Source organism: Panicum hallii, chromosome 1 (assembly GCF_002211085.1).
Source record: "Panicum hallii strain FIL2 chromosome 1, PHallii_v3.1, whole genome shotgun sequence".
NCBI classification, from domain to species: Eukaryota; Viridiplantae; Streptophyta; class Magnoliopsida; order Poales; family Poaceae; genus Panicum; species Panicum hallii.
Window position 1 is genome coordinate 7,453,535 of NC_038042.1, and position 26,664 is coordinate 7,480,198.

The following is a 26,664-nucleotide window of genomic DNA, read 5'->3' on the forward strand; positions in this document are numbered from 1 at the left end:
AGCCTTCCGTTGCTTGAAATGCTCTCTGCAACAGTAAACTACTAATACACCGACGTCTTCTTTTTTACCGTCGATTCAACCGATGCCTCTGTGTTTCTTCACTTATCGTCATGGCACTCCACAGATGCATCGACGTATTCAACTGATGCTCCGTCGGTTAAACCGGTGCTACTGACCTGATCATAGTAGCATCTTCCTAATGCACCGCTTAGTATATTTTTTTATATCGTCGGTTCAACCGACGCATGTATTGATGCTGATCCTTGTCCAAATCATCACTGCAGTCATGTGACCACCTCAACTTGGATGTCTTAACTGCGATTTGGACTATCTTGTGTATGGATTTGACTCAATCCATAGGATCTAGAAATCCTACAAACTTGGTTGGGCTCACAACTCGTTAGTCTCATTGACTATATTATCACACAATCACCGAAATTACAATCGGCTATGTTTCTTACAGTTTACTACCGTCTTAGGGGTGCAGTTAGTTCTTCCGACGAGGATCAAAGTTGTGCAGCAGATTATTAAAGAACACATCAAATATTGGTTAAGCATAACACCTGCTCTTATGGGACTATCAATTTTGTCGGTCAGAAAAGTTCAGTAGTCACAGTGTATGCAGGATTTGACCAACTTAGATGCTTCAAATCTGAAACAATGTATAACTAGAAAGCTGTAAGTTATGGAGTTTTAAAGATTCTACGATTGTTTAAGAATCTTGGGATGGGTACTTTAGTTGCAGCAAAAATATGAAGAGCACTGTCAGAGCTTTCATGACAGATTCAGAGTGTTTTGTTCAACAATGGATTAGGAAACCTTAGCAACCGAATAGAATCAGGGTGTCTTGTGAAAGTTAGAACGAGCTTTTGTTCTCTAGTTTTCAGCACTGTTGTTTTGTTTTCCTGGGGCTGAAGAAAAATAATAACCAAAGTGGTGCACCACACATCCTGTGAAGATTTTTTTTCTCTACCATCATATTAAACATGAAGCTTTTTTGCTCTACCATCGTATTAACAAAGTAAAATCCGATTTCCACCCTCGAACTAGCGCAATAGTCTGATTTTCAACATTCAACTACAAAACCGAATAAATAAGGCTGGTAACTGTCGAAACCAGACAAATTTGATCCTTTGGGTGGTTTCAAAAGTGATTTTGTATTTTTTTAAAAATTAAAAAAATTCTAGTTAGATAAAAAATTTAAAGCTAATTTTTTTAAATCAGATAGATATGAAATTGGTAAAACAAAAGTTCTAAAATGTAACCTGATGCTCTATTTTAAATCTTATTTATTTAAAAATAATAGGTATCACTAAAAGAAAAAATAATAAAAAAATAAAAAATTTGAATTTGAATAATTGACAAGTAGAGTGCCAATAGAAGGGGAAAAAACAACAAGAGAATTTAATGCATAACACAACAAAAAGACATTCAGAAGTTGAAAATATAGTTTTATTAGGGATAGTTTGGCGACTCGACTCTCTTTCCTCGTATGCTGCCTCACACCTATATAATTGGCAATGCTATTCTGTATTCTAGGTGTAGCAGTTTATTCTATACCCAGCGGTGAAATTAATGTACAAACTTACTAGAAATTACAGAACCAACTTGTTGTATTACTGAACCACGTTAGTTGAAAGGGTGATTCATTCCGAGCTGTGCAATTTCATGAATGAAACAGCTAAAGAATGTCCAAGCTGAGGTATCTGGTTTTTTCAACTGGCGACCACTGGTTTCTTGGCAAATCCAACGCACTTGTTAAATGGAGGCGTGATCGAGTTCTCTCAAGTGGGGGCACAAAGCCCATCTACCTAGATAACCCATGATCTCGTGTCAACAATAAAACTGAAAAGCGCTAATAATCTTGAAGCGTTGTCATTTCCTTAGCCACACTGCTGACTGGAGCTACCCCTTCCCATTGGATCCATTTCCACTAAACCCTTCTGACCTGAACTCGTTATCTCTTTGATAATAGCCACCATTAACACCTCCAACTAGGTCAAAGCATTTTCCCATGGCATCATGATTGTGTGCCACACCATAGCTAAAAACAGATCGGTCAGTTGCGAATGGAGCTAATAATGTTCATTTCTATTTTTTTGATGAAAATGTTCAGTTCTAATTCTTAAGTGCATATTAAATTACTACTATGTAAGAGGAGTATTGGCAGAAATACTCATTTTGGCTTCGTCGCATGATAAGAATTGACCCCTCATCAGGATTGACGCTAGGCGAGCCTGCAACATATTATAGCTAAAGAGGTTTGAGGATTCATTTAGAATGACGGGCGGGATCTTTTTTTTCTGAATTCTACTAGAACTAGCTGTTATTTACTACTGTGTTAAAATCATACGAAATTCTAACAAAATTGTAGTATTCCAAGTATACTCCCTGAAACTTATTTGTGACATTTCAGTCACATTTGGTGGCCTTCGGATCCTCATACAATACCCGCCTTTGTCTTTATTTGTCTTTTTTTTGTACGTTTTTGTGACAAGGATATGGACTCGGAACGAAAGGCATCCACACTGACACAGTGACACTGGCACTGCGGTAATGTAACCTCAAAGCACATCCAGTTTGTTAGGTTACAGTCTTATTATAAGTCATGACATCTAAATGCATGCACCATAATATATAGGCAAGTACTGATGGTGTCTAGTAGTATCCAAGTTCATTACTCCTTAGCGCTGGTGACATGCTGAGGTTACTCAAGACCTCGGTGTGGATGCATGCATACGCATGGCGGCTTGCTCTCCGCACCAGGGCGCAACAACGATCGCGCCCCCTCACCACCATGTCGACGGCGTGTCGCCCCGTCCTGCCGGGCTGCATCGGCAGTCGTGCGGTGCCGATCTGCCGGCGGCGAGTGATGGGACGCCTTTTGGCCGTGGATGATTGGTCGCGACCGGGGCCTGGATGGAGAATTTAGCGGCGGGGTGCACGGGTGCGCTCGGCAGGGGCTAGCCGGCCGGCGGGGCCAAACCGCCAACCAAATTACCATGTGCCGAGAGGCATGAACATGGACCTTTTAAGTGCTTGTCGCGTGGCATAATGGCATGTCATCAGCACGTCCAAGATCGTGGAACATTATGGAAGATTCTGGCTTTACAATTTTTATGTGAATTTATTTGCAGAGATAATAAATTGCCCAACCCAGCTGGCCAGCTCCTGTATCATGGGTTCATTCATTGTGCTTTCCATCGGCACCTGTCAGGTGCCTGTTGTATCCAAAATGTTTTGTTTGTTATTTCCATGAGCACTGCCAGTGGGCTGTCATGCCAATAAGCAAGCTACCACCGCTTATAGCCCCATTGCTCAAACAGTGCTCAAGCAGCTAGCTAGTGGGAAGAGCGTAATTTTTTGTACGCCAAGCTCCACTGCAAAGACAAGTGAGTACATATAGGTTAGGAGAATCAAGAGATCTCGAGGGTCGATGGATATTCTTCGGTACGGCACAGAGGCATTTGTGATCTGCGAGATTTGAACCCAAAACCTCTCGCCTCATTTTCACCTCACGTATAGCTTTCTTGCCACCCTACATATACGGCGTATGTGACTCTAGTTGGGATGCTTTCCTTTTAAACTAACATATGGATAACCCTTTAGTTCCGATTGAAAGCTCCAACCGGAACTAAAGATCCCTAGCGCCCCTAGCCATTGGATCCAGAACTAATGCCTACATTAGTCCTGGGCCCAACATCAATCGGGATAAATATCAAAGATGAAGGACCCATTATGTAATAGTGAAGTCACCACATGCATTTTGCTCTTAATGGGCACGTTGACTACCACCAAATAAATAGACGTGCACTAGTGAAACACACATATCTTTGTCAAACCTGAATTTTATCTGCTAACCACCCAATGAATTCTTGGTTACGAGTTTGTGTGTTTTCAATGGTTTTTTTAAAAAAAATACTCTGAGCATAGTAAAAGTAAAACTGCACAAAATATGATTTGTTCCTTCTATTGTACATACAAAAGCACCTGCTGCCTTTTGAACCAACATCCTTTGAAGGTTGTACATTGTACCCATATCTGTTAAAAAACACATCCTTTTTTTCTTTAGAAAGGAAGCCTATCGGAGGAAATCTCCAGCCGGGTGGCGGAATGCACCCGTCTAATCCTAGTTAAGGATGGGTTTGGAGGAGGCTCAGGAGCGCTTGATCGGTTGCGGATGAACGTAGGAAAGACACAAGGATTTAGAGTGGTTCGGGCCGCCGGAGTGTAATACCCTACGTCCACTTTGGTGTTGTATTGATTGTGTGAGCTCGGATGCCCCTTAGCTAGTGTTCGTGTGAACCTACCTTAGCCTGGATGGGCCCTGTCTTCTAACGAGTGCACTCTCCCTTTTATAGTCCAAGGGGAGTGCTTACACTGTACGGGGCCCGACAGGTGGGCCCGGCCAACAGGAGCCTGTTCTATGAGAGATATGGAGGTCTTCATCTCCAGCTCCTCTCCGTAGTCCTCTCTATCGAGAAGTTGATGTGCGTATCTGCAGCCAGGATATGGCCGTGTGCAGCCTTGCCTGCACAGTGACCGCTGTCAGTGTTACCCAATAGTGAAGCCGTGCTACCACTGTTGGGTGGGAACCTGTCAGGCGAAGGAGCAGCGCTGACCCGCTGTGCCGTTGCCTCCGCGTGCACTGTGGCAGCGCACGCCTCGGCTCTCCTGTTACAGGCCATAATTACGCCCGCGCGCGGCGCCGTGACGGGACTGTACTCCGCTTGCGGACAGTATACGGTGACACGATGCGCCGCCTTGGAAACAGGCGGGCTTACCGTGGTGTCAGCCTACCTGCCCCGTGTGTCAGTGGCAGGCCATACTTTTTGACTTGTGCGCGCCCGGCCAAACTACCGTATTAAATGCTGGTAGGTGGGCTGGAGACCCGCGAAGGGCCTCCTGCCATAGGCACGTGGCAGGGCCAGCCCCGCTCTCACCGCGGGGGCGGCACGTGGCGGCACCGGGCCCCTTCCCGAGGGGAGAGGGGTCCGGATCCCCGAGGCCGGTTGGAGCGGTCAGGCCTGCGGAGGCCTGGCCTCCACGCGTGGCGGCCCCGGACCTCCCTGGGGAGTCCGGGTCCGAGGGGGCTACCCGAGAGCTTCGCTGCCTTCATGGGCACGTGGAGGCCCCGGACCTCTAAGAGCACGGGGAAAGTCCGGAGACTATAACCCAGCTGTCAGGCCCGGACCGTATGCCACGTGGCCCAGAAGATGAGGGGGAGACTACGTCGGGTGAGACGCTAAGGGCCTGAACACCCTAGCAGGAGATACCCCTGTCCGCATGTACCGACAGAGGCCCTCGGGCCCACCTCGGGTGAGGGATGAACCCGCAGGTGGGGCCAGATCCCAGCATTGCGCCGGGTGGATAGCTTGTTCCCGCCGGGAAAGGGCATGGATGACTTTTCCCTCATAGCGGGATCCCCGAGGGCCCGTCCTCCGCCCGCGCCGTGCGCGTCAGGCGGTTCAGATTCTTGTCTTATTCGAGCCCGTCCCGCGGCTCGGGCGGTTCGGATTCCGCCTTTCCCCCTCCCCTCAGCGGCCAGGCCTTTGACTGGCGGGCTCGGGCCCACCAGTCATTGGGTGTGAGAGGAGGGGGCCTGGTGCAGGCAACCGTTCGACTTCTCCTCGGTCGCCGCGGAGCGCAAGAGGGCAACAGCTTTTGCATAAAAGGTAGGCGCCGAAGGGAACGACCACCTTTTCGCTCTTGCCATCAACAGACGCTATAGCGCCCCTTCGTCTCCGCACACTTCTTGCAATCAGTTTCCTTGCGCTCGGCATCCTTCTCCTTCTTGCTCCCTTGCGATCCATCCTTAGCAATCTCAACACCATCACCATGTCTTCGCTTCCTTTTCCGCGCCGCTTCCAGACCCAGGCCCAACTGGACCTGGTGCGCCGCCTCGTGGGATGGACCGCGCCGGAACACGCCAAGAAGATCAGGGCCGACAAAATCCCCCTCCGCGACCTTGCCGCGGGGGAGTTCATCCTCTTCAACTCATACGCCATGTGCGGGTTGGTTCCTCCGATCTCCTCCTTCTTCCTCCTGGTCCTGGAGGAGTTCGGCCTCCAACTTCATCATCTCACCCCCCACTCCGTCCTGCTCGTGGCGGTCTTCGCCCACTTCATGGAGATGTTCGTGTGGGTGCGCCCCTGCACCACCATCTTTAGGCATTTCTATGCCTTGGTCAGGACTGGGAGGAGCAAGTGCGAAGTCGGCGCCTACTACTTCCAGCTCTGGCACGGGATGGTGAACTCCTACATCAACGACTTCTCCAGCTCCAAGTGGGAGAACTGGCGCGAAGGCTGGGTTATTGTGGAGGCCGACCCCCACGACCGCCTGGAGCTGCTAACAGACGGACCCCAGAGCGACCGGAGCACCTGGAAGGCCAAGCCGACGATACTGGAGGAGCTCGGCCCGGTCCTTGATAGGGTCAAGAATCTCCAACAGAGCGGCCTGACATCCATGATGGTGCTGGGCGACTTCCTGAAGCGGCGAATTGCTCCCCGGCAGCAGCGGTCCCGGATGGCCTACATGTACACAGGGCCAAATGATTGCTGCAGGATCGCCCGCGGGCCTGGCACCGACTTCTCCAGGGCGGAGCTGGAGTTCGCGGTCCGGGGAATGACTGGCGACGCATACAGCCCGGAGTCCCTGGTCTTCCCGAGTGGGGTGAAGGACCTGTGCGAGCACCAGGCGTTGCGGGCGTCAGTCCTATCATTGATGCCGACCCTCGACGAGGGTGGACTGGCGGTCCGGCAGCTGGGAGGCGACCCCAAGCGTGGGCTCCACATTTCCGGCGCCTCACCCGATCGCCAGCAGCGCACCAGCCAAGGTCCCGGGGGGCCAAGACCCGGAGGTCCGGCCCCCGCCGGGAAGGGAAAGGACAAGGTGCCGGTGCCAGAGCATCGGCACAAGGACAATGCGGGTGCCGCCTCGGCACGGAGGGACGACGAGGCCCAGGGGGCGGTCCTCACGCGGAGCATCCAAGCCGAGGGGAGCAAGTCCCGGAGGCTCCAGCGTGGCGACGGATCCTTCATCGGGGAGCCGGCCCCCAAGCGCCAGAAGACGGTGGAGGCGGAGGGGCGAAGCGGAGCTCCACCACCTCCGCCGCAGCGCCAGCAGCCAGAGAGGAGACCGGAGGAGGCGCGGCGGCTTTCTCCGGGGTAGCAGACTCCTCCACCGCCACCGTCGACGCAGCGGCCAGCGACGCCACCACCACCGACGGAGCCAAGGCCGCAAACCCCACCCCCGCCGCCAGAAGCGCCAGCGGCCGGGGACATCCACCAAAGGTCCGGTGGGCCTTCGGCAGAAAAGGTGGTCCCCCCAAATGCGCGGGGCAGTTGGGAGTGGTTCGACTTTATGTAAGTGATCTTCCTTGGAATTTTTTATTTCTCTATTTGTCTTCCTGGGGCCCTAACCTTATTGATGATCTGACAGGCCCCTTTCTTCGGACGCATCGAGCACGTCCGCCAGAGCTGCCCCAGCTGGGGGGTCCGGGCCCCAGCCAGTATCAGCAGCTGCCGGACCCAGAGGTCCAGAACCGGAGGTCGCCACACCCCCAAGGCCCGAGTCCACCCCGGAGGAGGAGGACGCCAGACCTGCTGCGTCGACCGAGGTGCCAGCAGCAGCAACACCTGATGCCACGGTGGAGCCTCCTCCAGCTGAACCAGCGGCAGCAGCCGAGGCGGCAGCATCGGAGGCCGCGGAGGTGCCGGGGGTGGCGGCGTCGGAGGCAGCGGCGGTGCCAGAGGTGGCGGCACCGGAGGCAGCGGTGCCGGAGGCCGCAGAGGTCGCCAGCACCACCACTCCACTTGCGCAGGAGGAGGAGCCGGAGGTGATGCTGGGGAGGCGTCTTCTACCAAGTCCAGTGGAGGTCCCGCTCCCCCGCCTCTTTGCCAAAAGCCTGCAGGTTCATGAGGAGCTGGAGGCAGGCATCCACCGGGAGTGGGAGAGGCTGGAGGCGGAGCGCCATCGGCTCCTCGACTGGGAGCAGCGCCTGGGGGACCGCATCATGTCCGTCTCCGCCCGCTACGCCGATGAACGGGTGAAGCTCGTGCTGGAGTGCGAACTCCTGCAGGAACAGTTGCAGCAAGCTCTCGACCGAGAGGCAGCAGCTGCCCAACGGGAGAGAGCGGCCGTCCGGCGGGAGAAGCACGCCCTCGAGCGGGAGCTCCTGGCGGAGACGAGGGTGCAGGTGGTGGCGGACAGGGAGCAGACCGCCCTGGAGCTGGCCAACCAGGCCAAGAAGGTGGTGGAGATGACCAAGGCGCAGGAAGCCACCCTTGCAGAGCTAGAGGCAGCCGCGGTGGAGAGAGAACGCAGGCTTGCCTCCCGCGAGGCAGAGGAGGTGGCCCGGCTCGAGGAGCTCCAGGAGCGGGAGGCGGCCATGGAGAAGGAGCTGGCGGCTGGGACCCGAAGGCTTCGGGAGCGTGAGGCGGCCCTCCAGGAAAGGGAGGCCAAGGTGGAGGAGTTCCAGGCGGAGCGGAGCGCCAGCATCGGCTGGATCGTAAGGTGGGCCGGTGAGATGAACTTCTCCCTAGGAGCTCTCGGAGCAAGCCCCATCTAGGTGGCGGAGGCTCCTTCTTCACTTGGTGTCACCCTCCAGGTGCTGGACTCCACTGCCGAGAGACTACAAGGCCTGGAGTCTGGCATGCTCGACCTCCTGGAGACAGAAGGGCGAGCAGTTGCCCGAGGGACGGCAGAGTATATCCTCACCTGCTTCCGGAGCCACGACCCCGCCATCCAACTAACTCCTATCCTGGTTGGTCCCATCCGGGCGACGGCGGTCGCCGCATAGGAGGGAGTGCAGGAAGCGGCAGACATGGTGGTGTCCCGCATCCGGCGCCGTCCCGAACCTGCAAGGAGTGGGGACGCCTCCGGACCACCAGGACAATAGGACTAGTATCTTTGTTATTGTTTTTGTAATATAACTTTGTGATGTAATATAATTCTGTGTACATTATCTGTAATGTATTCAAGTATTTCATGCATCTACTTTTTGCGAAAAACTTAGCTGTTTTCTTGATTGTCGATCCTAAAAAGTGTTCTCAAGCATACCGAGGTCCCGTGGCCTCCTGGGAGGTAGTCGCGATAGGTCGGGACTAGCTGCCATAAAACCGAGGTCCTGCACATGACTTAGGATCGACGCTTAGTAGACGTCCCCACGAGGTCCCGGTCTGGCCAGCGAGGGCCTCCTGAGTTGCGTAGCGGGTCAGGGCGCCAGGTCCTAAGTTCAGGGATTAAAGGGGTCCCGGCCCCCGGGTCAATGGTTCGAGATACAACGGTACTCGCCCTAGGGGGGCAGGGCGTGTAGTCTTAGGGTACGGAACCAGGCTAAGCGGCTACACAACCCTGGAGCTCAGCAAAGAACGAGCACGTCTCCCTGAAGCCAGTTCCCAGGTGTCCGGTTCCTTTTCTCCTGCGAGACAGAGATCCTGGGGCAGAGACATAGCGTAGCAACTCAAGCAAGACCTCGGGCACGGCACAGACGTAAAGAACCATGTGGGGGTTAGCGTAACGAGAAGTAAAGAAAAAAAATAGAATCGCATAAACCTTAAGGACACAATGAGAACAAATCTTTCCTTAATGAATTGGTACAGAAGAATTGTGCGATGTATACCAGGGGCCGGGTTTACGAGGGTGGACCCCCACCGCCCTGGTCCGCACAGTGATGCTACCAATTACAAAGAAAAAATTTTCTCTCAACTAGGTCCTAGGGGTAGAACTTACGGAGGTGCTCAATGTTCTATGGATTCGGTAGTTGCATGCCTTCCTCCGTAGCCAATCGAACAGATCCGGGTCGGCACACCTTTGTCACCTTGAAGGGCCCTTCCCAGCTGGGGGAGAGTTTGTGCAGCCCCTCTCGGTTCAGGATTCGACTTAGGACCAGGTCCCTGACCCGAAGCTCCCTACTATGCATGAACCGTTGGTGATAGCGCCAGAGCGCTTGGTTGTACCGTGCGTTTCGGATTGCTGCTCGCCATCTTCGCTCGTCGACGAGGTCCACGTCTTGGCAACGCTGCTGTTCCTGCAACTCCTCATCAAAAGTTTGGACTCGTAGAGAGCCCATGGTGATCTCTGGGGGAAGGTACGCTTCGGCCCCGTAGACCAAGAAGAAAGGGGTTTGCCCTGTCGCCCGGCTAGGTGTGGTCCGGTTTCCCCATAGCACGCTTGGAAGCTGGTCAATCCATCTTGCGCCATATTTCTCAAGATCACAGTAGGTCTGGATCTTGAGCCCTCTGAGGATCTCAGCATTAGCCCGCTCGACATGGCCATTGCTCCTAGGATGCGCCACTGAGGCGAAACAGAGCTGGATGCCAATGTTCTCGCAGTACTCCTGAAAGTATTGGCTCGTGAACTGAGTCCCATTGTCGGTGATGACCGGGTTCGGGACCCCGAACCGGCACACAATTGACCTAAGGAAGGCAGTTGCTGATGTCTTGGTGATGTTCACCACTGGGGTTGCTTCCGGCCACTTGGTGAATTTGTCAATAGCGAAATAGAGGTACGGGTACCCACCGACGGCCCTAGGGAAAGGCCCCAAGATATCCAACCCCCATACAGCAAAGAGCCAAGAGGGAGGAATCATCTACAGTGCCTGAGCTGGAGTGTGTATCTGCTTTGCATGGAACTGACACGCTTTGCAGGACCTTACCAACTCAGCTGCATCCTGGAGCGCTGTCGGCCAGTAAAAGCCATGCCGGAAGACTTTACCGACCAGCGTGCGGGATGAGGAATGACTTCCGCACTCGCCTCTATGGATCTCCGCGAGCAAGTCACGGCTCTCTTCCTGGGAGATGCACCGTATGAGGATGCCGTTAGCGCCACGGCGGTAGAGATCCTCTTCTACCACCGTGTACCGCTTAGCCATCCGAACTATGCGCTCCGCAGATGCTTGGTCTTCAGGAAGGAAATTATCTTTCAGATAGTCCTGGACCTTAAAGATCCATGCATCGGGACCTTCCTGAGAAACTAGGCGTGGCTCCCTGAGGTTTTCGGTACCCTCGAGGGAGCACATGACCCTTGGCGGGCTCCATGGATGGAGCGCCGCCGGGACCACTAGCTTCGAGGTGCTAGTCCGACCCCCTTCGCCCAGGTCGGCAGGCTTCAGCAGACGCCTCTGGAAGACGCCCTCAGGCACGGGTGCCTGAGTAGATGCGCTCGCGGAGAGTGCATCAGCTGCTGAGTTGCCTTCGCGTGGAACATGTTGCAGTTCCAGCACATCGAAATCCTTCTCGAGCTTCCTGACATGGATGAGATAAGCTGCGAGCTGGGGATTGTTACAGCAACACTCCCCCCGGACCTGCCTGATAACGAGTTGGGAGTCTCTTTTGATCAGGAGCTCCCGGACTCCCAGGGACAGAGCCGCCGTGGGTCCGAAGATTAAGGCCTCATACTCCACCATGTTGTTGGTGGCCTCAAAGTCGAGGTGCACCATGTACTTCAACTGCTCACCACGTGGGTCGATGAGGACCACGCCAGCCCCTGCTCTCTTGCTGCGGGCGGACCCGTCAAAGAAAAGCGTCCAGTGAGATCCGGTGAACTCCGGAGCCCTGACTTCCGGACGTGGGGGGTCCGAGCCATCATCCGGACCCCCTGGGACACTTGGTGCTGGTGTCCATTCCGCGACGAAGTCAGCAAGGACCTGACTCTTGATGGCATGGCGTGGCTGGAAGTCGAGTTGGAATCCAGCGAGCTCAGCTGCCCACTTGGCGATATTACCCGTGGCGTTGGAATTGTGGAGGATGGCCCTCAATGGGTAGGAGGTCACCACCCCAATCTTGTGGGTCTGGAAGTAGTGGCGGAGTTTTCTGGACACAACGAGTATAGCATAAAGAAGCTTATGCGTCTCGGGATACCTGGCCTTTGCTTCATGAAGGACCTCGCTGACGTAGTAGACCGACTTCTGGACGGTCCTGACTCTGCCAGCCGGGCTGGATCCTTCTGCTTGCGCTGGGGACTCGCCGGACCCCAGGTTGCTTGGTGTCTGCCCGGGTCGGGACCCGGCCGAACCCTCCGAAGTAGGACCGATTGTGAGGCTGGAGGAGGCCGGACCTCCTTCTCCTATAGGGGGATCCACAGGGGCTCCCTGCGGGAGATGTTCGGACCTCTCAGTGACCAGCACCATGCTGATCACTTCGGCCGTCGCTGCAAGATAAATAAACAGTGTCTCTCCTGGGTCCGGTGCGACCAGAACCAGCAAGGAGGTGAGGTACTGCTTCATCTCCTGGAAGGCACGTTATGCCTCTTCAGTCCATGTGAATGGACCGGACCCCCTCATCAGCTTGAAGAGGGGAGTGCCATCTCCGCCAGCCTCGAAATGAAGCGGCTGAGGGCTGCAAGGGACCCCGTCAGCCTCTGCACATCCTTGAGGCGCACAGGGGGTCTCATTGCCTCGATCGTCCGGACCTTATCCGGGTTGGCCTCGATCCCCCGATGGGAGACTAGGAAAACTAGGAGCTTTCCCGCCGACACGACAAAGACGCGTTTCTTTGGATTAAGCTTGGTGGAGGTCGCTCGTAGCTTGTCGAAGATTTTAGCTAAATTTTTTAGGAGGGAATTTGACTCTCTAGTCTTGACAACAATGTCATCAACATACACCTCAATTATATTTCTAACCAAATCACCTAAAGTGATGTTCATTGCACGAGTAAAGGTGGGTAGAGCATTAAGCAATCCATAAGGCATTACTATATAACAATAAAGACCATCCACTGTTACAAAAGCCGTATGCTTCCTATCATCCCTAGCCATTTTGATTTGGTGAAAACTAGAATAGGCATCTATGAAGGACAACAAATCACACCCGGAGGTGGAGTCTACAATCTGATCTATACGCGGAAGTGGATAAGGGTCTTTTGGGCATGCCTTATTTAGATTGGTGTAGTCGATGCACATCCGAAGCTTTCCGTTAGCCTTCGGGACCACGACTGGATTGGCCAACCACACTGGGTGATAGTCCTCCTCGATGAAGCCAGCCTGTACGTGGCTTCTGCCGGACCGGCCTGACGTCAGGGTGGATCTTCAGATAATGCTCCATCACCTCCCTAGGAATCCCGGGCATCTGTGACTGCTCCCAGGCGAACACGTCAACATTTGCCCGGAGGAAGGCGATGAGCGCGCTTTCCTATTTTTCCTCCAGATTCCCACCAATGCGGCTGGTCTGGGAGGTCTCCGCTCCGACCTGGACGGTCTTCACGGGTACATCGTCCGTATCGGACAGGCGGACCTTGGGTGCCTTGGCCAGAGCCTTGGCACGCGAGGTTGAGGGGTCGGACCCCTGGGCACCAGCTGGAGGGGCAAGTCCTGTTCCCAGCGCATGGAGTTTTTCAACCGCCATGACGGCAGCGGCCCGATCGCTCTGGACGGTGAGGACGCCTACCGGAGTAGGCATCTTCAGGACCAGGTACCCATAATGGGCCACGGCCATGAACCGGTACAGGGCCAGTATGCCGATAATGGCGTTGAATGGGAGGTTAACCTCCGAAACCTCGAACTGCACGTTCTCGGTACGGAAGTTGTCCTCCATCCCGAATGTAACCGGTAGGGAGATGGTCCCCACCGGGTACACTGGGTCTGGGCCCACTCCGAAGAATGGGCGCGAAGGAGTCAGCTTGGACTCCGGGATCTGCAGGTGTTTAAACGCTGCATAGCTGATGACGCTGAGGCCTGCACCTCCGTCAATCAACACGTGGTGGAGGCGGACGTTGGCGATGGTGGGTGCTGTGATGAGCGGCCGCAGACCAGCGCCCGCCATATTTTTCGGGCAGTCCGACGGCCTGAAGGAGATGGTGATGTTCTTCCACCGCTGGTGGGGCGCTGCTTTCGGCGTCGCCAGTTTTACCGAGAGGATCTCTCGGCGAAGGGTTTTGACGTCCTGTCGAGAGACGAGCTCCGAACTGCCGCCGTACATGACGTACAGCTTCTTGCGGCGCTCGTCACCACCGGACTCGGAGTCGGACTGGTGGAAGAGACCCTTGAGGTCTTTGTTGGGGGTTTGGTACCCCAACTCCCTCTCCGCTGCGGCCGCGTCGGCATCGGAGGCCTTCTCCTTGCCGGACCGCCGCGGAGGGGAGGAGCCTTCCCTTGAGGCTTGATCACGACTCTTGCTGAAGCGCTCTGCGAGCTTCTGGATCTCGCGGCACTCAGTGGCGCTGTGGTGAGCCCCAGGATGAACAGGGCACGACTCGGGGTCGGTGAGCTGCTGCCGTGGGCGCTTGCCACGGGGGTTCTGGCCCCCGGTCGTCGCAGCAGCAACAGCCGGACCCCCAATCCGTGACTTGTCAAAGCCACGGCTCTTCTTGTTCTTTTTCTTGCCACTGCCAGGGGCAGTGACACTGGGCCCGCTCGTCTGAGCGGGTCCCGCCTGGGTTGTAGAATGCCATGCACGGCCTTCTGCAGCCCTGGCGCATTTGTCCGCCAAAACGAACAAGGTGGTGACAGTTTCCACCTGGTGAGTCGCCAGCTTCTCCAGCATCTTCTCATCACGGACCCCCTAGCGGAAAGCCGTGATAATAGACGTGTCGGAGGTATGCGGGATTGTTCCACGTACCTTGGTGAAGCGGGAGATGAAGGTCCGGAGGGTTTCTCCGGGCTGTTGCCTCACGGCGTAGAGGTGGGCCTCCACACCATGTTGCTGGTACGCACTGGCAAAGTTCACCGTGAACTATGCGCAGAGCTCACCCCGGGACCGGATGGATCCCGGAGTGAGGTTCATGAGCCAGGTCCGGGCTGGTCCGGTCAAGGCTACATGAAAGTAACTTGCCATGACGGCGTCGTTACCTCTAGCCACCGTGATGGCGGTGATGTAGACCTGCAGGAATTCTGACGGGTTGGTGGACCCGTCGTACTTTTCCGGCAGGTGCGGCCGAAAGTTGGACGGCCAGGCGACCGCGCGAAGGTGATCCGCGAGCGCTGCGCAGCCCACCCCGGACACCGGTGCCTAGACAGGTCCCTGCGGCGCCGGAGCCACCGCAGCGAGATCGGCATCGAGGTCACGACCCTCGATACGGAGCCGGCGACCACGCGCCTGCACAATGACCGCTGTCAGTGTTACCCCACAGTGAAGCCGTGCTACCACTGTTGGGTGGGAACCTGTCAGGCGAAGGAGCAGCGCTGACCCGCTGTGCCGTTGCCTCCGCGTGCACTGTGGCAGCGCACGCCTCGGCTCTCCTGTTACAGGCCATCATCACGCCCGCGCGCGGCGCCGTGACGGGACTGTACGCCGTTTGCGGACAGTATACGCTGACACGACGCGCCGTCTTGGAAACAGACGGGCTTACCGTGGTGTCAGCCTACCTGCCCCGTGTGTCAGTGGCAGACCATACTTTTTGACTTGGGCACGCCCGGTCCAACTACCGCATTAAATGCTGGTATATGGGCTGGAGACCCACGAAGAGCCTCCTGCCACAGGCACGTGGCAGGGCCAGCCCCGCTCCCACCGCGGGGGCGGCACGTGGCGGCACTGGGCCCCTTCCTGGGGGGAGAGGGTTCCGGGTCCCCGAGGCCGGTTGGAGCGGTCAGGCCTGCGGAGGCCTAGCCTCCACACGTGGCGGCCCCGGACTTCCCTGGGGAGTCCGGATCCGCGGGAGCTACCCGAAAGCCTCTCTGCCTTCATGGGCACATGGAGGTCCCGGACCTCTAAGAGCACGGGGAAGTCCGGAGACCATGACACAGCTGTCAGGCCCGGGCCGTATGCCACGTCGTCGGGTGAGACACTAAGAGTCTGGACACCCTAACAGGAGGTACCCCTGTCCACGTATACCGACAAAGCCATTCCAACCAATCTGGCAAGCAGCAGGTGGGTGCACGTCGTCGATCGTGGAATATTTATCGGACGTGTTATTATTAGTCATCTGTCAGTGATTGGATCGGAACGGGCAAGAATAGGTGGCGCGCGCGAGCCGAAGTAGTACGTGCTACCGGACATGATCCCCCCAGCTGGAGCGAGAGCGCTACCTCCGCGGACGCAACAACTGACAGTCAACTACTGCATGCTCCACTGCAAGTAGCAGCAGGGAAAGAGACAAGCAAGCAGCAACCGGACACGATGGCGTGCCAACCCTCTCGTAGTCCCCAGAGCCCATACCGTCGACGGTTGGAAAATTCAAGGCAAAACAGAGCTCGCAGCATGCAGGCAGATGTCGATCGGCACATGCAGGCTAGGAGCCAAAATCCTAGTTGATGACGGATGTAGGAGGAGGGGGAAACAGGACAAGCTGGGAGTAGGACCTGAATGTCCGAGACACTGCAAGTACGTGTGTACAGCAGCAACATCTCTGACTCCCGAGGTAGCTGCTTGGACTACTGTACCAGCAGGTCGGCCGTGGCGCCCCTACACGTTGACCCTTCGTTTCGGTTACTGCCTCGTGTTCAGGCCGGGTTCAGACTTCAGATTGGCCCATGCGTCGTTCCTGCGTATTTTGCGCCGAGTCGTCTCGTCCAGCACTACGTGTGTATTTATGTGTCTCGCATGCCAAACTCGATCATCATCTCATCTATCCATCTCGATCGCTCTCCTCCCTGGCATGTCCGGAATTTCAAAGGGTTTAGCTGTTCGATCAGCCTATAATAATTGATCTCAAGTGGTGATCGAACAACAAGCACACATCAAGTCATGAGGTGGCACCGCGTTAGCGGGCTACATATGCAAATGTTTGCCAACCCGATCGATGTACTGCTACTGCGTACCCTGTATTGACTCGCTATGATTGTCATCACCGACTCATCACCGTTTAAGTGCACATATAAATTGCTCACCTTTCCCTCAATCAGGTTAGTATAGGCTTTTGGACTACGAGTTATGGCCCGTTTGGTTCCCATGATCTAAAGATTAGACCTGCACTTTTAGTTTACTTTTAAATCTTAGAGAACCAAACAGATGGTATAAAAATATATATCTTAAGTTTAGAAGTTTAGAATTCATTGGACCATTAGCCCCTTCAAGATGTGAAAGGGTCTAAATTTTATCTAGGCTGGACAGAAAACACACCCTACCCTCCCACCCACCCCCCTCTCACTTTACCTACCCGCCATAATTAGAGGCAAAAGGTGTCTTTTCAACCTCCTTATCTAAACTTTTAACCTTCAAATAAACCTTCATTTGAGAGGCTAAACTTTAGTCCAAGGGTTAAAGGTTAGAGCCTAAGGTATCGAAACGTGACCTTAGTTGGTTGGTACAGCGTGGAAATAAAGTGTCGGCACAAATCAGTGCTGACAACTTAAAAGATCGCGCGTGCATGAACTTTCCTCGAACCACAAAAATTGTCGGCTGATGATCAGTATGTGTCAGGGACCTATTCCAGTTAGTTGCTTAAACCACTCAGAGTCAGTAAGCATGCATGCGCACTAAGCAGCAGCATGCATGACTCCCTCGCATTGCATCCGCCGATCTTATCATCACGAACTTGCATGGCTTAGACACCCAATTAAGTACATGACACACACCCCCAAGCCACAGCTAGCAGCTTACTACACATCTGCATATATGCACCATGAAATTAACTCGTGGGACACATATATACACGATAGCTCCATATATGCATGCGTGGTCACTGGATGGCAAAGGTATCTTTCAATACTAGATCACACACGCAGCCGCAGCAGCAGCAATAGCAAACCTTTCGAGGCATGCATCGGGACGGCGCGCGTCAGGAGGCCTGATTCAGAACAGCTGTCTGAATGCGATCTCTACCCGTAACGACAGGCCACACTTCAACGCGCATTGTTTATCTGCAAGCACGACATGCTCACGCCCTTCGATTTTGGGAGCACTGACCCCTGATGAGGAAAGGAATGTGCAAATAAAAGACACGAGCTTTGTCAACCAGGAGAGAAAGGCCCAAGAACTCGTCCCAGTTTTTCAACGCCTCCAGCGGCCTAACTTTGACCCCAGTGCCGGCATGGAGGGCTACGCTTTTGCATGCATGCAACTGGAAGCGGCGCTATAAATAGGCAGCTCGTGCCACTCGCGGTTAAGCAAGCTACTGATCAAGCTAAGCTAGCAGCTAGCTAGTGGTCCTCGATCTGGTGATTGGTTGGGAAGAAATCACCTGATCATCAGTTACCTAGCTGCTATAGATTTGGCCATGGCGGCTTCGTTCCAGATCTGGCATTGCTTGCTCGCCTTGCTCCTGCTCGCTCCGGCGGCGCAGGGGCAGCTCTCGCCGTCGTTCTACGCGAGGAGCTGCCCCACGCTGGGGCTCATCGTGCGCGCCACCACGATCAGGGCCCTCCTCGCCGAGCGCCGGATGGGCGCATCCCTCATCAGGCTCTTCTTCCACGACTGCTTCGTCCAGGTCCGTTGTTGTTACCAACCCTGAATCAGAAATTCAGAATCGTGCATTTGTATGCTAATGAATTTAACGGGGGGCAAATAAATAAATAAATAAAATTTTGGTGTCATCAGGGCTGCGACGCCTCGATTCTTCTGGACGACGTCGGCAGCTTCGTCGGCGAGAAGGGCGCCGGCCCCAACGTCAACTCCGTCCGCGGCTACGAGGTCATCGACCAGATCAAGGCCACCGTCGAGGCCGTCTGCCCCGGCGTCGTCTCCTGCGCCGACATCGTCGCCCTCGCCGCGCGGGACAGCACCTTCCTGGTACACTTTACACTGCACACACATGACACATGCGTATATACGTGGCTGCGGATGAATCTAGCTAACTCAACCGTTTCCCCGCGTGCAGCTCGGAGGGCCGACTTGGGCGGTGCCGCTCGGCCGGCGCGACTCGACGACGGCGAGCCAGAGCCTGGCGAACAGCGACCTCCCGTCGCCGGCCTCCGACCTCGCCACCCTCATCTCGGCGTTCGGCAACAAGGGCCTGAGCCCGCGGGACCTGACGGCGCTCTCCGGTGCGCACACCATCGGCTTCTCCCAGTGCCAGAACTTCCGCGGCCGCATCTACAACGACACCAACATCGACGCGGCGTTCGCGGCGCTGCGCCGGCGCACCTGCCCCGCCGCGCAGGGCAGCGGCGACGGCAACCTGGCGCCGCTCGACGTCCAGACGCAGCTGCTCTTCGACAACGCCTACTACCGCAACCTTGTCGGCCAGCGCGGTCTGCTGCACTCCGACCAGGTGCTCTTCAACGGCGGGTCGCAGGACGCGCTGGTGCGGCAGTACAGCACCAACCCGGCCCTCTTCTCCGCCGACTTCGCCGCCGCCATGGTGAAGATGGGGAACATCAGCCCGCTCACCGGAAGCGCCGGCCAGATCAGGGCCAACTGCAGGGTGGTCAACAGCAGCTGATAGCTGCTGATTCGATTGATGTTATATATATGAGTACGTAGAATTGGGTGTATAAGATGTACAAGAACGGCACCGCTATAGATATGATCGATACACTGTTTGGTACTTCGGTTGGCTACAAAGGTAACAGACCGTTGAAAGGGGGAGAATAAGAACTTCACAAGTTCACGTTGTCTTTATAAGGCTAAAAAGCGAGTAATTAAGCTCTTGGATCATTATATTGCGGAATACTAGATACCAGTTCCCTAACTCATGCATCTGCACTGGATAGTTTCAATATGATTAAATATATGCGAATTTTCTAAATATTTTTCTAAGTTCCTTGGACAAAAGATATTCATTATTCGTTGCATTGCATTAGGATCATAGTCCGAAAATTAGTTGCAGGTTGATTTTGGAACGGGTTTTTTAAAATTAAAACATTGAGAACATTGGAAGAACATGGTGGAATCGAAAATAAAATATAACTAGAAAATAAAATTTTACACTTCTGGTGGCTACCCCCGCGTCACTCCCGCATGAACAACACGGGCAGCCGTCCCGCCGCTGCCGCCACCCCATCCCTCCTCGCTTCCCTTCGCCGCGCCGCCGAAAGTCCGTGTGGCCCGCAAGGACGGCGGCGGCGGGGCACCCTATTCCCCTTCGCGTTAGGCGGGCGCAGCTGCTTTGGTCGCCGGAGGGGCACGGCTCGTGGCAGCACCGGCGAGGAACGTCGGATCCGGCGCCGGTGAGTGTGGATCCGGTGTCCCGCGGCCGGATCCGCCAGCGGTGGCTGCTCCCAGGCGCGGGAGCGACAGCACGACGCAGGATCGACACCCGGCGATGGGTGGGTGGTGGCGGCTCCGACGCGACGGCGCAGTGGTGGCGTGCTCCAGCGTAGCCGCGCAGTGAGTGGTGGCTGTGTGTGGAGGCGGTGTGACGGCGCAGAGAGTGGAGGCGGCTTGGCAGTGCGAGAGGCTGCGCGGTGTCTGTGGGCACCAGCGCGGCAAGCCTGAATGAGGAGGCGGCCTGCCGGACTCGCACCGGTGTGGCTTGGCTGGCCATGCGCTCCTGGCGCCGGCCGTTGTAAGGCGGGTGTGGAGCTTACAGGGAGCGGAGGCCGCGTGCGGGGCGTGGAGGTGGTTGCGTGGCAGCAGTGTGGCATGCGTACGGGGCGTGTGGGTCGTTCGGCGATGCCCGTATGGCGGCGGCAACAAGCGGTCTGGGAAGCGAGGTTGGGGTGGGGGTGGCCATGGTTGGCAGTGAAATGGGCTTGTGGAGAAATCCTGCTCGGCGGTACGTTGAGCCAACAATGGTGACGCCTTGGGCGCCGTATTCCTGTTGAGGACATTGTCAAGGCTCCTTCCTCGCTTCGATGGTGGATTCTTCAGGTGAAAACCTTGCCCATCTCGGGCGGGCGGCGTTGGCGCGGCTTAGCGTCATGTTCTTCCTGAAGATGCCGCCTTTGGAGTTCCCTTTCTTTGCAGTGTGCTGGAGCCTTCATTGGTTGGTTTGACAGCAAGCGGCCATACATAGCATCAGCCGTGTCGGTGCTGGACCCCAACCTTGGTGTACGGGGCCAAGTGGTATAGTGGGCGGACACCAAGTCATGCGCTCGAGGGGCGGGTGTACGCGGTGCTAGATGGTGGCCAAGCAGTGGACGTTGCCGTAGTGTTGGGAGGGCAGGACCTCTACTTGGCACTTGAGGGTGACGGTTTGGCCGGACTGTGCGCCAGAGGTGACCACGAAGTTGGCAGAGGCTGGCGTGGTAGGAGGAGGCCGGCGGAGGTGCTTTGCCGAAGTGACCGTGCCGGAGGCCCCATGCGATATTTATGCTTCTTCGACGATGCAACTAGGTGGCTTGGACTCCAAAAGTGTTTTTATCAGATCTTGGTGGACGTTGTGCAGCAGATGGATGGCCAGAGGCAGCTATTTTGGTATCGATTTGACAGCTTGCAGCGATCTACGGCGGTCAACCCTGCTCGGCGGGTGTTGGTCCGGTGCAGAGCAACTTCGTGAGGAGGCGCAAGCGGACTCGATAGCCTAGTAACTACACAGCTTGCAGCGGATTACGGCGGCTAACCCTGTATTACAGTGGCTAGTCCAGTGTGGGACATCATCGGCAACGACGGAGCTGGTGATGATAATGGTTTATCCTCATAGGGGCTTCGCCCTGGTGACGGTGGTGCGTTTCTAGTGCTCGAGCGATGGCGACGTGAAGTGGTTTCGGTGGTTCGCTACCCCAATCCAACCTTATGGAGCTGTCTGTATGGTGAGGTGTCGATGTCTCAATCCGACTCGCCATTTGTTAGTTGTTTTTCTCCAGTTTCTCTTTATTTTGCCTGATTATGGTCTTTCAAGGATAGTCTTATATTTTTCTGCTATATCAATAGAAACGCACACGTCGTGGCCCGTTGGTTCAAAAAAATTACACTTCATCCCCAAGACGGTACATGAGTGGCCATGGAAACATTTTGCGTAAGGCATTTGCGTTGATGGAATTTTTTTTAATCGAATATGCACGAATATGCAGTAAGATGGTACATGAGCTCGGTCGCCTCCATGCTGGACGCGTCCTCGAGCTCGCCCAACGCGAGCGCGAGCTCGCCCAGCCGGTCAACTGATCGATTGTGTTTCTCCTCCGATGGACTGATGCAATGCGTTTCGGTCGAAGTTTAGGAAGAGCGATTCCCTTCAATTTTTCTCTTAAAGCAGTTGCTTAATTCCTCTTATTCTGTGGATCTCCTAGCTCGCTTGGATCCATGACGGCCGTCCAAAGATTCAGGCGGCGGACGCTCAGCCAGGCCTCCCGCTCGATCGGGTTCTGAATCATATCTTCCGATCGATCAACAAGCGGCGCTTGCTAGCTAGCCTCTGTTCTGTATGTGTCATCGCGCTGATCAGTGATGCATGTGTAGAGTGACATTATTATATTCATGCAATTGGTAAGATAGGATGGGCTAGCTTGCATGTCCTACCGGAAACAGGTTAGGACCGGAGTTTGTAGTTTCTTTAAATTCACCTTTGCTGAATCGAGATGGAACTCGAGTGAAATGGGCGATCGACTAGGTGTTGGAAAGCCAAATTACAATTTTATTTTAATTCGAAACATAAGATAAATCGTAATAGAAATAGGAGCATGGCATATTGTGCTTTCAACGAAGACAATAAATATAAACAATGTACCAGAGGCAGGGCCAGTGCCGAAGGTATCGGATACGCCGTTACTCGATATTGCTAGTTGAGCCTGTTTGATGTAGCCAATCAAGAGCCGATTCGATGCAGGTGATCGCAGTGCATTTGCGCTAGCCACCAGGAAATAGTCGTAATAATCAGAGATGTAGTTGAAATAGTCGAAGATGTAGTCGAAACAGTTGGAGGCGTAGTCGAAGCGGTCGGAGGCGTAGTCGAAGCAGTCGGATATGTAGTCGACACGAGCAGTCGCGCTGATGCACTCCCAAAAACTTGATCGCTCTTCTACTGCTCGGGTGCAGAGTCTCAGGAAGAACAAAGCTTCGGAGGCCTGCTCTTCCAAGTTGCCTGTGCACTCAGGAAGCCGGAGTGGGGACAATAAAAGGGCTGTGGAATAGTAGAAGAGGTTTCGTGTTCTATATTACGAAAGACTTGAACATTCAAGTTAATACCATATCTTAGCAAATTAATTATCACTTACTCATAGAATTTATTGACCGTGTCTAATTAGACCTTTGGCCCCAATTAATCTAACACTAGGTCCTCTTTGATTCTATTGCCATCACGCTGAGATGGAACTCAAGTGATTCCTAAATTTCAAGCACCTCTTCTCCCATCAATTCAGACTCTGTTCGGATCCGTTCGGATCCGGCAGGGTTAAATCTGTCGCATGGAATATTTAGTTCCTCATTAGAGTATTAAATATAGATTAATGATAAAGCTAATTGCATAAACCTTAGGCTAATTCACGAGATGAATCTATTAAGTCTAATTAATTATAATTAGCCCATGTGATGCTACAGTAAATATATACTAATTATGGATTAATTAGACTTAAAAGATATGTCTCGCGAATTAGCTATACAATTAAATTTATATTTAATTCTCCTAATTAGTGTTAAAATATACAATGTGATATAACTAAATTTTAGCCTTTCAAACTCCGTTCCATCTGTATTTGCGCAGAAGATCTACAAAATCTACTTTGCCTAAGGGTCCGTTCGTTTCACCTCTCTAAAGCTCGAAACATCTAAATTTTAGAGGCCCGGTATCGAACAGCTCTTTAATCCGGCCTCTAATAAGACCGCGATTCTTTAGAGGAAGCGAGCTAAAGTTTTTAGAGCCCTCAAATTAATGAGAAACGAACACACCTGACTCTCGGTCTTGGACAGTTCTTCTACAGTTGCAGCTAGAAAGCTAACCACCGTCGAGGGCTAGGCCCTTCGTGACATAGGACTGCAAGCAATCTTTTGCTTCTGCAACCGGATCTGCTTAGGCTATCTCCAGCGAGGATCTCTAAAACGTGCGGTACTCTTAATATGGAGTTTACTGTTGCGCCTGTACCGCTCCAGCGGCAGCCTCCATCGCGCCCGGTAAAATGGGGGATCTCCATCGCGTCCCGCACACAGACGGCCACGAGCGCCGTCCTCCATCCCGGGCGCCCTCCAGCGGATCTCCAGCTGCCTCTTCCGCGCGGGCGCGGGAGGAAATAGCCGGGGAGGGGAAAGCCACGGCCGCCGTCGGGTCGGCGGTGGGGGAGGGCCTGCCGGGTGCGGCGGGTCGGCGCGGGCGAGTAGATCTGGAAGAGGGGCGGCGGGGCCAGATCGGCAGGAGGCGCAGGAGCGGCGGACGCGTCTCGGAACGCCGCGGCGTTGCGCTGGAGGGCCTCCGCGCGGCGGCTGGGGCGTGCGCACGGGGAGAAGGGAGTCCCCGCCGGCGTCATCCATCCCGGTCGCCCACGGCCGCATCTTCACCAGGTGATTCCGCGCGGCCGCAGGAGGAAGCAGCCGAGCAGGGTCCCCGGCACGCGGCGGATCTGGAGGACTGCGACAGTTCCTCCTTCGGGCCCGGCCGAGGGGAAGGCGAGAGTGACTCCCGGCCGTCATCTGCAAAGGGAGGGGGCAGCGGCGAAGGGAGACGAAAGAGGCGGCGGTCGGCACGCCCTCGACGGCGGTTCATCTCCAGATCCGTGGATATCCCGTCTTCCTCGAAGCGGCGCCGGAGGGGAAGGTATACCTCTCGTACTTGGATGAAGTGCTCCGGATTTTGTATTAATGATTTGATTTTCTTAAGTGATTAGAAGTTTCACTTCAGGCATTCAATAAGATTGTACTTGTGTTTGTTAAATTTGATGGCAAAAAGATTGTTTTCTGATTGCCGGGGTTGAGCAGTCGGTTCATGTTTATACTTTTCTTGCTGTGTACCTGATGAGATTTTCCCCTAAAGGTCAAGTTGTGTTTATAGAGGGATTTCCTTGTCAAAATATATTGATCAAACACTACTTTCTTCCTCCGGAGAATATGTGAACTTATAATTAGTCTTGGACTATGTTATCACGGCTCACATTACCAGCAAAGGGGCCTATACCTCCTAAAAATAAAAGGACTACGAAACTTTACATGGGGAACTTAGATTTACTAGGTATGGTCAGTTCATCTTAAAGCTGGACCATTTCATCTAGCATGTTAGATAACAGTTGTCATTCTCTCAGTTGAAGGACTTGAAGCCAACATGCTCCTCTTGTAATAGGCCAGTATGTTTTAGTAATTGAAATTGTTGCAAATATAGGAAGCAGAAAAATAACCATATTCTGCAATGCAGGACACATAAGACAAGTACAATCCCACATTTCCACTAACATGAGTACCTAACAGGACATGACTTTTGTAAGAGTTGATTGTATGGTTCCATCTAGAATTCAGAATTTCCTCTTATGACACTAGGCTGGCTCTGGTCTATGTGCCTTTAAGTTTAGATCATCTTTGTGATCATATATCTGAAGCTATGCTGCACAAAGTGAATGCTGGTGTGGGGCACATTTGATTTTAACCTTGCATGCAACATGTAGCTCATAACTTCTGCTTAGTTAATATAACAGTTATTTTTGCTGCAACCTTCCACATAAATATTTCAGTGGACCTAGTCTTTTATATTCTGGAAAAACAAAAATATGTTGTCATGCAAATGAAGTATATTATGATTGAAACTGCAATAACTCTGTACAAGATAAGGAGCAATGCTACAACTGCAATCCTTGAGATGCAACATTTGTGATATGTCAAACCTGGGACTACAATTGCATAGCATACCATGATTCTCATACACTACACTATTGACAGTTACAAAGCATGAAAGCAAACATGCCATATCCAGGATGTAACTGATATGCATCAATATCCTGATACAAACTAACAAATCCATCCCAGTTCTCACTTAATCTGGATTTGCCACAACAATCCTGTGCCCATAGATGTTTTAATCATTTACTAATAAATATGTTTCATAGCAAGAAAACCTCAAGCATAAGTGTTTATCAGCGCCGTATTAATGAATCATTCAAAGTAACTTTGACAAAGTGACAGGTATGTAAATCAAAATGAAGTCACTTCAGGTTCTAAAACTTCCTTTACTAATGAGCAATGATTCTGACTAAGCATGCTCATCAAGCATATATAGCCGGCGCAAGAGTAACAGCTTTACATCAACACATAGATTGAGCGAAAGAGCTGTCATTATTATTTTGCCATATATATCTCTTTTGTAGTGTAAGTCTGACAACTTTTTGTGGTTTTGGATTTGTAGGGTCATGGACCGCGTGACCAATTACGCCATGCAAGGATGCAGCAGCAATGACGAGAGAGAGGAGGTTGAAGCTGCTGCCAATGCTGCCTCTCGGCAGCATTGGATGGGATCCTTCCATCCATATGGAATGCCGCCACCAGTACCTCCTTATTTTTACCCTCCTCCACCAACCGTGCCGCCTCCAGTAGGACCCCCAATGCAGCATGTCAGTGAAGCTCCGAGGGTCCGAGTGGGCGAGCCCGATGCTGGGAAAAGTGGTGCTAAGGTCAAGCTTCCCAATTTCAATCCCGAAGAGGACGTAAACCTGACAAAGTGGTGGCTAAACATAAGTACTGACCCGGTTGTCAATACCGGGCAGCGGAAAGAAGGGTTTTGGTTGCGGATCACGAAAGGCTACAACTCATCTCGAGGGGTTTACCCGGAGAGGTCTCAGAAGTCGCTCACGACTCGTTGGGACTACATCAAAGAGTGCTGCACCAAGTTTTCGGAGTTCTACAGTGCCGTTCTGCGTTTGAATCCCAGCGGCATGTCGGACGCGGACAAGGTACGTGACCTGCTTCTCAACTTCTGTACGTTTGCATTCATGGACAACATGGACCTGGATTTCACTTATATACAGATATCCAAATTGTACAATTGATACACCTCATTTTTGTCT

The 26,664-nt window shown here is 53.5% G+C and overlaps 1 protein-coding gene across 1 annotated transcript; it reads left to right on the plus strand.

Annotated features, from left to right (window-relative positions):
* The first annotated feature begins 17,780 nt into the window (after positions 1 to 17,780).
* LOC112901964 (peroxidase P7-like) lies at positions 17,781 to 19,502 on the plus strand. Its single transcript, XM_025970846.1, has 3 exons — positions 17,781 to 18,299; positions 18,410 to 18,601; positions 18,690 to 19,502. Exons 1-3 carry the CDS (start codon positions 18,090 to 18,092, stop codon positions 19,251 to 19,253), a joined length of 966 nt encoding a protein of 321 aa, XP_025826631.1. The 5' UTR covers positions 17,781 to 18,089; the 3' UTR covers positions 19,254 to 19,502.
* The last annotated feature ends 7,162 nt before the right edge of the window (positions 19,503 to 26,664 follow it).

Coding starts and splice junctions, on each gene's coding strand:
- LOC112901964 (XM_025970846.1), top strand. CDS start 18,090: ATGGCGGCTTCGTTCCAGATCTGGCATTGCTTGCTCGCCTTGCTCCTG. Junction 18,300..18,409: donor TCCACGACTGCTTCGTCCAG/GTCCGTTGTTGT, acceptor TGGTGTCATCAG/GGCTGCGACGCCTCGATTCT. Junction 18,602..18,689: donor CGCGGGACAGCACCTTCCTG/GTACACTTTACA, acceptor CCCCGCGTGCAG/CTCGGAGGGCCGACTTGGGC.